Source organism: Corvus hawaiiensis, assembly GCF_020740725.1.
Source record: "Corvus hawaiiensis isolate bCorHaw1 chromosome 34 unlocalized genomic scaffold, bCorHaw1.pri.cur SUPER_34d, whole genome shotgun sequence".
Classification (NCBI taxonomy): domain Eukaryota; kingdom Metazoa; phylum Chordata; class Aves; order Passeriformes; family Corvidae; genus Corvus; species Corvus hawaiiensis.
The window spans coordinates 17,805-31,227 of record NW_025963258.1 but is presented as its reverse complement, the minus strand read 5'-3'; the positions used below and the strand labels follow the sequence as shown (position 1 = coordinate 31,227).

At 70.4% G+C, this 13,423-nt stretch overlaps 1 protein-coding gene across 1 annotated transcript in view; it reads right to left on the bottom strand.

The window, feature by feature from the left end:
• Positions 1 to 13,423, bottom strand: part of LOC125320760 (IQ motif and SEC7 domain-containing protein 2-like) — a 29,811-nt gene that overhangs the window by 696 nt on the left and 15,692 nt on the right. The window contains 14 exon segments of the mRNA XM_048293162.1: positions 93 to 805; positions 5,961 to 6,004; positions 6,579 to 6,753; positions 7,002 to 7,057; positions 7,360 to 7,446; positions 7,590 to 7,658; positions 7,761 to 7,817; positions 8,066 to 8,200; positions 9,765 to 9,845; positions 9,848 to 9,880; positions 9,883 to 9,924; positions 11,526 to 11,625; positions 11,724 to 11,849; positions 12,225 to 12,364. Of these exon segments, the coding sequence (XP_048149119.1) occupies positions 93 to 805; positions 5,961 to 6,004; positions 6,579 to 6,753; positions 7,002 to 7,057; positions 7,360 to 7,446; positions 7,590 to 7,658; positions 7,761 to 7,817; positions 8,066 to 8,200; positions 9,765 to 9,845; positions 9,848 to 9,880; positions 9,883 to 9,924; positions 11,526 to 11,625; positions 11,724 to 11,849; positions 12,225 to 12,364 (1,858 nt within the window).

Sequence of the window (13,423 nt, the reverse complement as noted above, 5' to 3'; positions counted from 1 at the left end):
TGATGGTGGTGATGGGGCGGGGGCGCCGCCCCCCCGCCGCCCCCCCGCAGGGCCCCCCGGCCGGGCCCCCCACGCCGCCGCCCCCCCCGAACACGAAGTGCTTGGCGGGGGCGGGGGGCGGCGGGGGGTGGTGGTGCGGGGGGGGCCCGGGGGGGTACGCGTGGGACAGCCCGTGGTGGGCGGGCGCGGGGCTGTAGAGGGGCAGGGGGGACAGCGGCTGGCGGGGGGCGCCGGGCGGGGCCCCCCCCCCTCTTGCCGGGCCGGTGCAGGGTGTAATGGGGGTGCGGGGGGGGGAACCCCCCGCCGGGGGGGCCGTGCTGCTGGGGGGGCGCCGACAAGGGGGGGGTGGGCCCCCCGTGGAAGCGTGGAGGGGGCCCCGGCGGCGATGGCCGGCAGCGGCGGGGGGGGGCGCGGGGCGGCTGGGGGGGGGCGGCTGCTGGGGGTACGGGGGGGGCGGCGGCGGGCCCGGGCCCCCCCCCGCGCCCGCCGCCCCCCCGGGCCCGTGGCAGTACTGGGCGTGCAGCGCCTGCAGCTTGGAGGGGCCCTCGGGGGGGGCCGCGGGGGGGGGGTGGTGGTGGTGATGCGACGACGACGCCGAGGATGACGAGGCCGAGGCCGAGGTGGGGCCGCCCGCGCCGGGGGGGGGCCCGGCGGGGCCTTTGCCGCGGCGGCTGCCGAACAGGGAGCCCAGGAAGGACGAGGAGTTGGAGACGGGCCGGGCGGGGGGCTTGTAGCCCTCGGGGGCTCCCCCCGGCCCGCCCGGACCCCCCCGCGCCTGCGGCCGGGGGCTGCTGATGATGGAGCCCTGCGGAAGGGGCGGGGTCAGGCCAGGGAGCCCACGCCCCCCTCGGGGCTCGGCTCCGCCCATTGTGGGCCAGCCCCGCCCCCTCCCTGAACAGCCCCGCCCCTTCCATGTACAAAGCCCCGCCCCCTGCTGCGAGCCCCGCCTCCTTCTGCCCTCCCCACCTTCCCATTGGTGGATGAGCTCCGGGGCTGGTAAACAAACCCCGCCCCTTCCGTCCATGGCCCCACCCCCTCTGCCAGCCCCACCCATTTCGGACAAGCTCCGCCCATTCTCTATACAGAGGGGGCGATTGGGAACGCGGGGGTGGGGCCAAGGTGGGTGGGGTGTGGGTGTGGGCTGGAAAGATGGCAGGGCTTAAATGGGTGTGGCACTCGGGGGTGTGGCAGTCAGGGGTGTGACACTTGGGGGGCGTGGCGCTCAGGGTGTGGCACTGAGGGTGTGGCATTTGGGGGGGTTGGCACTGAGGGGTGTGGCACTGAGGGCATGGCGCTCAGGGCGTGGCACTCAGGTGGTGGCACTCAGGGGCGTGGCGCTCAGGGGGCGTGGCACTGAGGGGGTGGCGCTCAGGGGCGTGGCGCTCAGGGGCGTGGTGCTCAGGGGCGTGGCGCTCAGGAGGCGTGGCACTGAGGGGGTGGCGCTCAGGGGGCGTGGCACTCGGGGTGTGGCACTCGGGGGTGTGGCACTTGGATGTGGCGCTCAGGCGTGACGCTCAGGGGCGTGGCACTCGGGGCGTGGCACTCGGGGGTGGCACTGAAGGGTGTGGCACTGAAGGGTGTGGCACTGAGGGGCGTGGCACTCAGGGGGTGGCACTCAGGGGTGTGGCACTCAGGGGGTGGCACTGAGGGGCGTGGCACTCAGGGGGTGGCACTCGGGGTGGCACTCAGTGGGTGTGGCACTCGGGGGCGTGGCACTCAGTGGGTGGCACTCAGGGGGGGCGTAGCACTGAGGGGGTGGCACTCGGGGTGGCACTCAGGGGGGTGGCACTCAGGGCGTGGCACTCAGGGGGTGGCGCTCAGGGGTCGGTGCTCAGGGGCGTGGCACTCAGGCGTGGCACTCAGGGGTGGCACTCAGGGTGTGGCACTCAGGGGTGTGGCACTCAGGGGGTGGCACTCAGGGGCGTGGCACTCGGGGTGGCACTCGGGGTGGCACTCAGGGGTGTGGCACTCAGGGGGGTGGCACTCAGGGGGTGGCACTCAGGGGCGTGGCACTCAGGGGCGTGGCACTCAGGGGGTGGCACTCGGGGTGGCACTCAGGGCATGGCACTCAGGGGGTGGCACTCGGGCGTGGCACTCAGGGCGTGGCGCTCAGGGGGTGGCCCTCAGGGGGTGGCACTCAGTGGCTGGCGCTCAGGGGTGGCACTCAGTGGTGTGGCACTCAGGGCGTGGCATTCAGTGGCTGGCGCTCAGGCGGTGGCACTCAGGGGGTGGCACTGAGGGGCGTGGCACTCAGGGGTGTGGCGCTCAGGGGCGTGGCACTCAGGGGTGTGGCACTCAGGGGGTGGCACTGAGGGGCGTGGCACTGAGGGGCGTGGCACTCGGGTGGCACTCAGTGGGTGTGGGCACTCGGGGGCGTGGCACTCAGTGGGTGGCACTCAGGGGGCGTAGCACTGAGGGGGTGGCACTCGGGGTGGCACTCAGGGGGGTGGCACTCAGGGGGTGGCACTCAGGGGGTGGCGCTCAGGGGTTGGTGCTCAGGGCGTGGCACTCAGGGCGTGGCACTCAGGGGTGGCACTCAGGTGTGGCACTCAGGGGTGTGGCACTCAGGGGGTGGCACTCAGGGGCGTGGCACTCGGGGTGGCACTCGGGGTGGCACTCAGGGGGTGGCACTCAGGGGGTGGCACTCAGGGGTGGCACTCAGGGGGTGTGGCACTCAGGGCGTGGCACTCAGGGCATGGCGCTCAGGGGTGTGGCACTCAGGGGGTGGCACTCAGGGGGTGGCACTCAGGGGGTGGCACTCAGGGCGTGGAGCTCAGGGGTGTGGCACTCAGGCGTGGCACTCAGGGCGTGGCAGGGCGTGGCACTCAGGGGTGTGGGCACTCAGGGGTGTGGCACTCAGGGGCGTGGCACTCAGGGGGTGGCACTCAGGGGGCGTAGCACTGAGGGGGTGGCACTCGGGGTGGCACTCAGGGGGGTGCACTCAGGGCGTGGCACTCAGGGGGTGGCGCTCAGGGGTCGGTGCTCAGGGCGTGGCACTCAGGGCGTGGCACTCAGGGGTGGCACTCAGGTGTGGCACTCAGGGGTGTGGCACTCAGGGGTGTGGTGGCTGTGGCACTCAGGGGCGTGGCACTCGGGGTGGCACTCGGGGTGGCACTCAGGGGTGTGGCACTCAGGGGGTGGCACTCAGGGGGTGGCACTCAGGGCGTGGCACTCAGGGGCGTGGCACTCAGGGGGTGGCACTCGGGGTGGCACTCAGGGCATGGCACTCAGGGGGTGGCACTCGGGCGTGGCACTCAGGGCGTGGCGCTCAGGGGGTGGCCCTCAGGGGGTGGCACTCAGTGGCTGGCGCTCAGGTGGTGGCACTCAGTGGTGTGGCACTCAGGGCGTGGCATTCAGTGGCTGGCGCTCAGGCGGTGGCACTCAGGGGGTGGCACTGAGGGGCGTGGCACTCAGGGGGTGTGGCGCTCAGGGGCGTGGCACTCAGGGTGTGGCACTCAGGGGGTGGCACTGAGGGGCGTGGCACTGAGGGGCGTGGCACTCGGGGTGGCACTCAGTGGGGTGTGGCACTCGGGGGCGTGGCACTCAGTGGGTGGCACTCAGGGGGCGTAGCACTGAGGGGGTGGCACTCAGCGGGTGGCACTCAGGGGGGTGGCACTCAGGGGGTGGCACTCAGGGGGTGGCACTCAGGGGGTGGCGCTCAGGGGTTGGTGCTCAGGCGGTGGCACTCAGGGGTGGCACTCAGGGTGTGGCACTCAGGGGTGTGGCACTCAGGGGGTGGCACTCAGGGGCGTGGCACTCGGGGTGGCACTCGGGGTGGCACTCAGGGGGTGGCACTCAGGGGGTGGCACTCAGGGGTGGCACTCAGGGGGTGTGGCACTCAGGGCGTGGCACTCAGGGCATGGCGCTCAGGGGTGTGGCACTCAGGGGGGTGGCACTCAGGGGGGTGGCACTCAGGGGTGGCACTCAGGGCGTGGAGCTCAGGGGTGTGGCACTCAGGGCGTGGCACTCAGGGCGTGGCAGGGCGTGGCACTCAGGGGTGTGGCACTCAGGGGTGTGGCACTCAGGGGCGTGGGCACTCAGGGGGTGGCACTCAGTGGCGTGGTACTCAGGGCGTGGCACTCAGTGGCTGGCGCTCAGGGGTGGCACTCAGGGGGTGGCACTCAGGGCGTGGCACTCAGTGGCTGGCGCTCAGGCGGTGGCACTCAGGGGGTGGCACTGAGGGGCGTGGCACTGAGGGGTGTGGCGCTCAGGGGGTGGCACTCAGGGGGGTGGCACTCAGGGGTGTGGCGCTCAGGTGTGGCGCTCAGGGGGTGGCACTCAGGGGCGTGGCACTCAGGGGCGTGGCACTCAGGGGTGGCACTCGGGGTGGCACTCAGGGCGTGGCACTCAGGGGGTGGCGCTCAGGGGGTGGTGCTCAGGGCGTGGCACTCAGGGGTGTGGCGCTCAGGGGGTGGCGTTCAGGGGGTGGCACTCAGGGCGTGGAGCTCAGGGGCGTGGCACTCAGGGCGTGGCACTCAGGGCGTGGCAGGGCGTGGCACTCAGGGGTGTGGCACTCAGGGGGTGGCACTCAGGGGGTGGCACTCAGTGGCGTGGTACTCAGGGTGTGGCACTCAGTGGCTGGCGCTCAGGGGTGGCACTCAGTGGTGTGGCACTCAGGGCGTGGCACTCAGTGGCTGGCGCTCAGGCGGTGGCACTCAGGGGGGTGGCACTGAGGGGCGTGGCACTCAGGGGTGTGGCGCTCAGGGGGTGGCACTGAGGGGCGTGGCACTGAGGGGCGTGGCACTCAGGGGTGTGGCACTCAGGGGTGTGGCGCTCAGGGGGTGGCGCTCAGGGGGGGTGGCACTCGGGTGTGGCGCTCAGGTGTGGCGCTCAGGGGGTGGCACTCAGGGGCGTGGCACTCAGGGGCGTGGCACTCAGGGGGTGGCACTCGGGGGTGGCACTCAGGGCATGGCACTCAGGGGGTGGCACTCAGGGCGTGGCACTCAGGGGGTGGCAACTCGGGGCGTGGCACTCAGGGCGTGGCACTCAGGGGGTGGCGCTCAGCGGGTGGTGCTCAGGGTGTGGCGCTCAGGGGGGTGGCACTGAGTGGGTGGCGCTCAGGGGCGTGGCGCTCAGGGCGTGGCACTCAGTGGGTGGCGCTCAGGGCGTGGCGCTCAGGGCGTGGCGCTCAGGGGGTTGGGCTCACGGTGTGGCGCTCAGGGCGTGACACTCAGGGGGTGGCACTGAGGGGGTGGCACTGAGGGGGTGGCACTCAGTGGGTGGCGCTCAGGGCGTGGCGCTCAGGGGGTGGCGCTCAGGGCGTGGCACTCAGGGGGTGGCACTCAGGGGGTGGCACTGAGGGGGCATGGCACTGAGGGGCGTGGCACTCAGGGGGTGGCGCTCAGTGGGTGGCGCTCAGGGCGTGGCACTCAGGGGTGTGGCACTCAGGGGGTGGCACTCAGGGCGTGGGGCTCAGGGCGTGGCGCTCAGGGGGTGGCGCTCAGGGGGTGGCGCTCAGGGGGTGGCACTGAGGGGGTGGCACTCAGGGTGTGGCACGGCACTCGGGGTGGTGCTCAGGGGGTGGCACTCAGGGCGTGGGGCTCAGGGGGTGGCACTCAGGGGGTGGCGCTCAGGGGGGTGGCGCTCAGGCGGTGGCACTCAGGGGGTGGCACTGAGGGGCGTGGCACTCAGGGGGGTGGCACTCAGGGGTGTGGCGCTCAGGTGTGGCGCTCAGGGCGTGGCACTCAGGGTGTGGCGCTCAGGGGTGTGGCGCTCAGGGCGTGGGGCTCAGGGGGTGGCACTCAGGGTGTGGCGCTCATGTGTGGCGCTCAGGGCGTGGCACTCAGGGGTGTGGCGCTCAGGGGGTGGCGCTCAGGGGGTGGCGCTCAGGGGGTGGCGCTCAGGGGCGTGGCGCTCAGGGGCGTGGCACTCAGGGGTGTGGCGCTCAGGGCATGGGGCTCAGGGGGTGGCGCTCAGGGCGTGGCACTCAGGGGGTGGCACTCAGGGCGTGGCCCCCTCACCTCGATGGTGCTGTCCAGTGACCCCACGCTGTTCCGCCGGCCCGCTTCCCTGGGGGGGGTGGAGGGGGGAGCAGTGAGGGGGGGGCAGGAGACCCCCCCAGGGCACCCCAAGTCATCCTCGGACCCCCCCAACCCCCTCAGAAGACCCCTCCAGGGATCCCAAATTCCCCTTGGAAACCCAAAATCCCCCCAGGACACCCCCCTGGGGCACCCCAAATTTCCCAAAGCCCCCCAAGGGACCCCAACCTGCACCCCAGGAGACCCCCAAATGCCATCCCAGGAGATCCAAATCTGGGGACCCCAAAGAGTCTCCCAGGACACCCCAAACACCCTCCCAGCAGACCCACCCCTGCCCCAGGGCACCCCCAAAACCACCTCAGGGACCCCCAAATGTCCCCCTGGACACCCCAACTCCCCACCAGGGCACCCCAAAACCTCTCCAGAGCATCCCAAATCCCCGGTGGACACCTCAGACCCTCCCTCCCCCCAAGGCATCCAAACCCCCCCGTGGACACCCCAAACCCCCTCCCAGAGGACCCTAAGCTCCCTAGGGGACCCCCCAGACCCCTCTGTGGACACCCCAAAGCCCCTCCCAGTGCTCCCAGTGCCTCCCAGTGCTCCCAGTCTCACCGCTGTCGGACAGGTCCCGCAGGGAGCTGCTCAGGGCGCTGCGTTTGAGCCCCTCCCCCCCGAACGCCTCCTCCAGGCTGCTCCGGCTCAGCCCGTTCAGCGCCTCCCGGGGGGGGGCCCGCGCCCCGCGCCCCCGCCACGCCCTTCTGCTTCTCCAGCTCCGCTGCGGGGGCACACCAGTGACCCCCAGTGCCCCCAGTGCCCACCCGTCACCCCCAGTGCCCCCAGTGCCCACCAGTGACCTCAGTGCCCCCCAGTGCCCACCAGTGACCCCCAGTGCCCCCAGTGCCCACCAGTGACCCCCACTGCTCCCCTGTACTCCCCAGTGCCCACCAGTGACCTCAGTGCCCCCAGGGCCCACCAGTGCCCACCAGTGACCCCCAGGGCCCACCAGTGACCCCCAGTGCCCACCACTGCACCCACTGCCCCCAGCGCCCCCGCCACGCCCTTCTGCTTCTCCAGCTCCGCTGGGGGGGCACACCAGTGACCCCCAGTGCCCCCAGTGCCCACCAGTGCCCACCAGTGACCCCCACTGCTCCCCTGTACTCCCCAGTGCCCACCAGTGCCCCCCCATACTCCCCAGTGCCCCCGCCACGCCCTTCTGCTTCTCCAGCTCCGCTGGGGGGGCACACCAGTGACCCCCAGTGACCCCCGGTGCCCACCAGTGACCTCAGTGCCCCCCAGGGCCCACCAGTGACCCCCACTGCTCCCCTGTACTCCCCAGTGCCCACCAGTGACCTCAGTGCCCCCAGGGCCCACCAGTGCCCACCAGTGACCCCCAGGGCCCACCAGTGACCCCCAGTGCCCACCACTGCCCCCAGCGCCCCCGCCACGCCCTTCTGCTTCTCCAGCTCCGCTGGGGGGGCACACCAGTGACCCCCAGTGCCCCTCCCAGTGCCCACCCGTCACCCCCAGTGACCCCAGTGCCCACCAGTGACCTCAGTGCCCCCCAGGGCCCACCAGTGACCCCCAGTGCCCCTCCCAGTGCCCACCCGTCACCCCCAGTGCCCCCAGTGCCCACCAGTGACCCCAGCGCCCCCGCCACGCCCTTCTGCTTCTCCAGCTCCGCTGGGGGGGCACACCTGTCACCCCCAGTGCCCACCAGTGCCCACCAGTGCCACCAGTGACCCCCAGTGCCCCCAGTGCCCCCCAGTGACCCCCAGTGCCCACCAGTGACCCCAGTGACCCCCAGTGCCCCCGCCATGCCCTTCTGCTTCTCCAGCTTCGCTGGGGGGGCACACCAGTGACCCCCAGTGCCCCCAGTGTCACCAGTGCCCACCAGTGCCCCAGTGCCCACCTGTCACCCCCAGGGCCCACCAGTGCCCACCAGTGCCCCCCAGTGCCCCCAGTGCCCACCAGTGACCTCAGTGACCCCCAGGGCCCACCAGTGACCCCCGTGCCCCCGCCACGCCCTTCTGCTTCTCCAGCTCCGCTGCGGGGGCACACCAGTGACCCCCAGTGCCCCCAGTGCCCACCAGTGACCTCAGTGCCCCCCAGGGCCCACCAGTGCCCACCAGTGACCCCCAGGGCCCACCAGTGACCCCCAGTGCCCACCACTGCACCCACTGCCCCCAGCGCCCCCGCCACGCCCTTCTGCTTCTCCAGCTCCGCTGGGGGGGCACACCAGTGACCCCCAGTGACCCCCGGTGCCCACCAGTGCCCACCAGTGACCCCCACTGCTCCCCTGTACTCCCCAGTGCCCACCAGTGCCCCTCCATACTCCCCAGTGCCCCCGCCACGCCCTTCTGCTTCTCCAGCTCCGCTGGGGGGGCACACCAGTGCCCACCAGTGCCCCCAGGGCCCCCAGTGCCCACCAGTGCCCCCAGGGTCCCCAGTGACCCCAGTACCCCCGCCACGCCCTTCTGCTTCTCCAGCTCTGCTGGGGGGCCACACCTGTCACCCCCAGTGCCCCCAGTGCCCATCAGTGCCATCAGTGACCCCCAGTGCTCCCAGTGCCCCCCAGTGCCCCCCAGTGCCCCCAGTGCCCCCAGTGCCCACCAGTGACCCCAGTGCCCCCAGTGCCCACCCGTCACCCCCACTGCCCCCAGTGACCCCAGTGCCCACCAGTGACCTCAGTGCCCACCAGTGCCCACCAGTGTCCCCCAGTGCCCCCAGTGCCCACCCGTCACCCCCAGTGCCCACCAGTGCCCACAGTACTCCCCAGTGCCCACCAGTGCCCCCGCCACGCCCTTCTGCTTCTCCAGCTCCACTGGGGGGCACACCAGTGACCCCCAGTGCCCCCAGTGTCACCAGTGCCCACCAATGACCTCAGTGACCCCCAGGGCCCCCCAGTGCCCCCAGTGCCCACCAGTGCCACCAGTGCCCACCAATGACCTCAGTGACCCCCAGGGCCCCCCAGTGCCCCCAGTGCCCACCAGTGCCACCAGTGACCCTCAGTGCCCCCATTGCCCACCAGTGACCTCAGTGCCCCCCAGGGCCCACCAGTGCCCACCAGTGCCCCCAGTGCCCCCGCCACGCCCTTCTGCTTCTCCAGCTCCGCTGGGGGGGCACACCAGTGACCCTCAGTGCCCCCAGTGCCCCCCAGTGCCCCCGCCACGCCCTTCTGCTTCTACAGCTCTGCTGGGAGGGAACACCAGTGACCCCCAGTGCCCCCAGTGCCCACCAGTGCCCACCAGTGACCCCCAGTGCCCCACCAATGACCTCAGTGACCCCCAGGGCCCCCCAATGCACCCAGTGCCCACCAGCGCCCACCAGTGCCCCCCACTGCCCCCCCCCAGTCAGCCCAGTGGCCCGCAGTGCACCCCCAGCATCCCCAGGCCCCACCAAAACGCCTTTCCCAGTGGCCCCAGTCCCCCTCCCAGTGCCCCTCCCAGTGCCCATTTTGATGCTCCCAGTGCCACTCCCAGTGCTCCCAGTGTCCCTCTCAGTGCTCCCAGTGCCCATTTTGGTGCTCCCAGTGCTCCCAGTGCCCTGCCCACTGCTCCCAGTGCCCCTCCCCAGTGCTCCCAGTGCCACTCCCGGTGCTCCCAGTGTCCCTCTCAGTGCTCCCAGTGCCCATTTTGGTGCTCCCACTGCCCCTCCCAGTGCTCCCAGTGCTCCCACTGCCCCTCCCAGTGCTCCCAGAGCCCATTTTGGTGCTCCCAGTGCCCCTCCCAGTGTTCCCAGTGCTCCCAGTGCCCCTCCCAGTGCTCCCAGTGCCGGGGCCCCGCTCACCCTCCACTCGGTACTTCTCCATCTCCTGCACCTCGGCCACCGACTCGCGGAGGTCGCTGGCGAAGCGCAGCCGGTCCTGGGGCTCGGGGCGTTGAACACGATCAGCACCTTGCGCTCCCCCCCGGCGCCGCCGACAGCAGCTTGATCCCAAACTGGTAATCTGGGGGGGATGGGGGGTCAGGGATACCCTTATGGGGTCAGGGACACCCTTACGGGGTCAGGGACACCCCCCGGGGTCAGGGACATCCCTTATGGGTCAGGGACACCCCCCGGGGTCAGGGACATCTCTTATGGGGTCAGGGACACCCTTATGGGGTCAGGGACACCCCCCGGGGTCAGGGACATCCCTTATGGGGTCAGGGACACCCTTATGGGGTCAGGGATATCCCTTATGGGGTCAGGGACACCCCCCGGGGTCAGGACATCCCTTAAGGGGTCAGGGACACCCTTATGGGGTCAGGGATATCCCTCATGGGGTGAGGGACGTCCTTTATGGGGTCAGGGACACCCTTATGGGGTCAGGGACACCCTTATGGGGTCAGGGACATCTCTTATGGGGTCAGGGACACCCTTATGGGGTCAGGGACACCCCCGTGGGGGTCAGGGACACCCTTACGGGGTCAGGGACACCCTTATGGGGGTCAGGGATATCCCTCATGGGGGTGAGGGACGTCCTTTATGGGGTCAGGGACACCCTTATGGGGTCAGGGACATCCCTCATGGGGTCAGGGACATCTCCCGGGGTCAGGGACACCTCTTATGGGGTCAGGGACACCCCCATGGGGTCAGGGACACCCCCCGGGGTCAGGGACATCCTCATGGGGTCAGGGACACTCCCAGGGTCAGGGGCATCCCCCGGGGGTCACCAACAGCAGCTTGATCCCAAACTGGTAATCTGGGGGGGATGTGGGGTCAGGGACACCCTTATGGGGTCAGGGACATCCCTCATGGGGTGAGGGACATCCTTTATGGGGTCAGGGACAGCCCCCCCGGGGGTCAGGGACATCCCTAATGGGGTCAGGGATGTCCCTCATGGGGTCAGGGACACCTCCATGGGGTCAGGGACTTCCCCTGGGGTCAGGGACATTCCGTGAGGGACACCGTGGGATGTCCAACGGGGCACCACGGAGCGGAGTCACCCCGGGGGACCCCGTGGGACACCCCATGGAGAACACAACGCTCCGGGGTGGACACAGGGCTGGGGGAGCCCCCCATGAGGGTGCTGTGGGGGCAGAGGGGTCCTGTGGGGTCCTGTGGGGTCCCATAGGGTGCCATGGGATCCATGGGGTCCCATGTGATGCCGTGGGGTGCTGTGGGGTGCCATGGGGTGCCATGGGGTGCTGGGGATGCTGTGGAGTCCTGTGGGGTGCTGGGGGGTGCCGTGAGGTGCTGGGGATGCTGTGGGGTGCCAGGGGTCCATGGGGTCCCATGTGATGCCGTGGGGTGCCGTGGGGTGCCGTGGGGTGCCGGGGGTGCTGTGGGGTGCCAGGGGTGCCGTGGGGTGCTGGGGTGCTGTGGGGTGCCGTGGGGTGCTGTGGGGTCCTGTGGGGTGCTGTGGGGTGCTGTGGGGTGCCGTGGGGTGCCATGTGATGCTGTGGGGTGCTGGGGGTGCTGTGGGGTGCCGTGGGGTGCTGTGGGGTCCTGTGGGGTGCTGTGGGGTGCTGTGGGGTGCCGTGGGGTGCCATGTGATGCTGTGGGGTGCCAGGGTGCCGTGGGTGCCGTGGGATGCCGTGGGATGCTGGGGGGTGCCGGGGGGCTCACAGGCGTTCTGGAAGAGCTGCATGTGCATCTCCACGAGCGGGAAGCTCTGCCGGAAGCTGTAGGTCACCAGGATCTTCTTCTTCTGGAAGATCTTCGTCACCTGCCGAGACCAGGGGGTCACCGGGGACCCATCTCCTGGGTGAGCCCACCCCAGGACCCCCTGGGACCCCCTGAGACCCCCGGGACCCCCTCGCTCACCACCAGCAGGTCGTTGAAGAGGAAAACCTCGCGCTGGTGCAGCCCCAGGCGCTGGGGCCGGTTGGGGTCGGGCACCTCGTAGAGCTGGCAGCAGCAGACCAGGCGCCGGTGGGGCAGGGACAGCACCTGGGGACAGCGGTGGGGTCACCTCTGGGGCGGGACACACCCCCAGCCCCCCCAGCCCCACCCCTGGGGGGTGACGGGACCCTTGAACCATCACTGGGGTCACCCCGAGCATCCCCCGCCATGGGTCACCCCAAAATGTCACCCACGAGTCACCCTGAATGTCCCCCATGGGTCACCTGGAATGTGTCCCTTGGGTCACCTGGAACATCTCCCCCCCCCCGGGTCACCTGGAACCTGCTCCATGGGTGGCCTAGAAAACCCTGCCCCCCACCACTGATCACCTGGAGTGTCTCCCATGGGTGGCCTAGAACCTGTCCCATGGGTCACCTGCAACACCCCCAGGGGTCACCTAGAGCAGCCCCCGAGCAGACCCACCGGTTTCTTGCCAACGATCATGCGCTCGACGGCCTGGACCTGGGACACGTGGTCGTCGTTGGTGCGCAGCTCGCGGCTCTGGATGCGCTGGTAGATGCCCACCAGCATGTCCCGCGGGATGTCCTCGCCGTTGTCCACCCCTGCGCGACACCCGGGCCTGCTCTAGAACCCGCAGTGCCTGGCCCCCGCCCCAGAACCCACAGCTGCCAACCCCGCTCCAGAATCTGCGACACCCGGGCCCGCTCTAGAACCCGCAACAGCCGCCCCCACTCTGGAACCCCGGCACCCAGACTGGCTCTAGAGCCCCCGACACCCAGACGGGCTCTAGAACCGCAACAGCCACCCCCACTCTGGAACCCCCACACCCAGACTGGCTCTAGAGCCCCCGACACCCAGACGGGCTCTAGAGCCCCTGACACCCAGACGGGCTCTAGAACCTGCAACAGCCGCCCCCACTCTGGAACCCCCACACCCAGACTGGCTCTAGAGCCCCCGACACCCAGACTGGCTCTAGAGCCCCTGACACCCAGACGGGCTCTAGAACCTGCAACAGCCACCCCCACTCTGGAACCCCCACACCCAGACTGGCTCTAGAACCTGCAACAGCCGCCCCCACTCTGGAACCCTGACACCCAGACTGGCTCTAGAGCCCCCGACACCCAGACAGGCTCTAGAACCGCAACAGCCGCCCCCACTCTGGAACCCCGGCACCCAGACTGGCTCTAGAACCTGCAACAGCCGCCCCCACTCTGGAACCCCCACACCCAGACTGGCTCTAGAGCCCCTGACACCCAGACGGGCTCTAGAACCTGCAACAGCCGCCCCCACTCTGGAACCCCGGCACCCAGACTGGCTCTAGAGCCCCTGACACCCAGACGGGCTCTAGAACCTGCAACAGCCACCCCCACTCTGGAACCCCGACACCCAGACGGGCTCTGAAACCCACAACAGCTGCCCCCACTCTGGAACCCCGACACCCAGACGGGCTCTGAAACCCACAACAGCTGCCCCCACTCTGGAACCCCGACACCCAGACGGGCTCTGAAACCCACAACAGCTGCCCCCACTCTGGAACCCTGACACCCAGACTGGCTCTAAAACACCCCACACCCGGCTCCACTCCAGAACCAGCAACCTACCGGTCCTGCTCTAGAACCTACTGACCTGTTCTAGAACATGCTGCTCTCTGGCTGATCTAG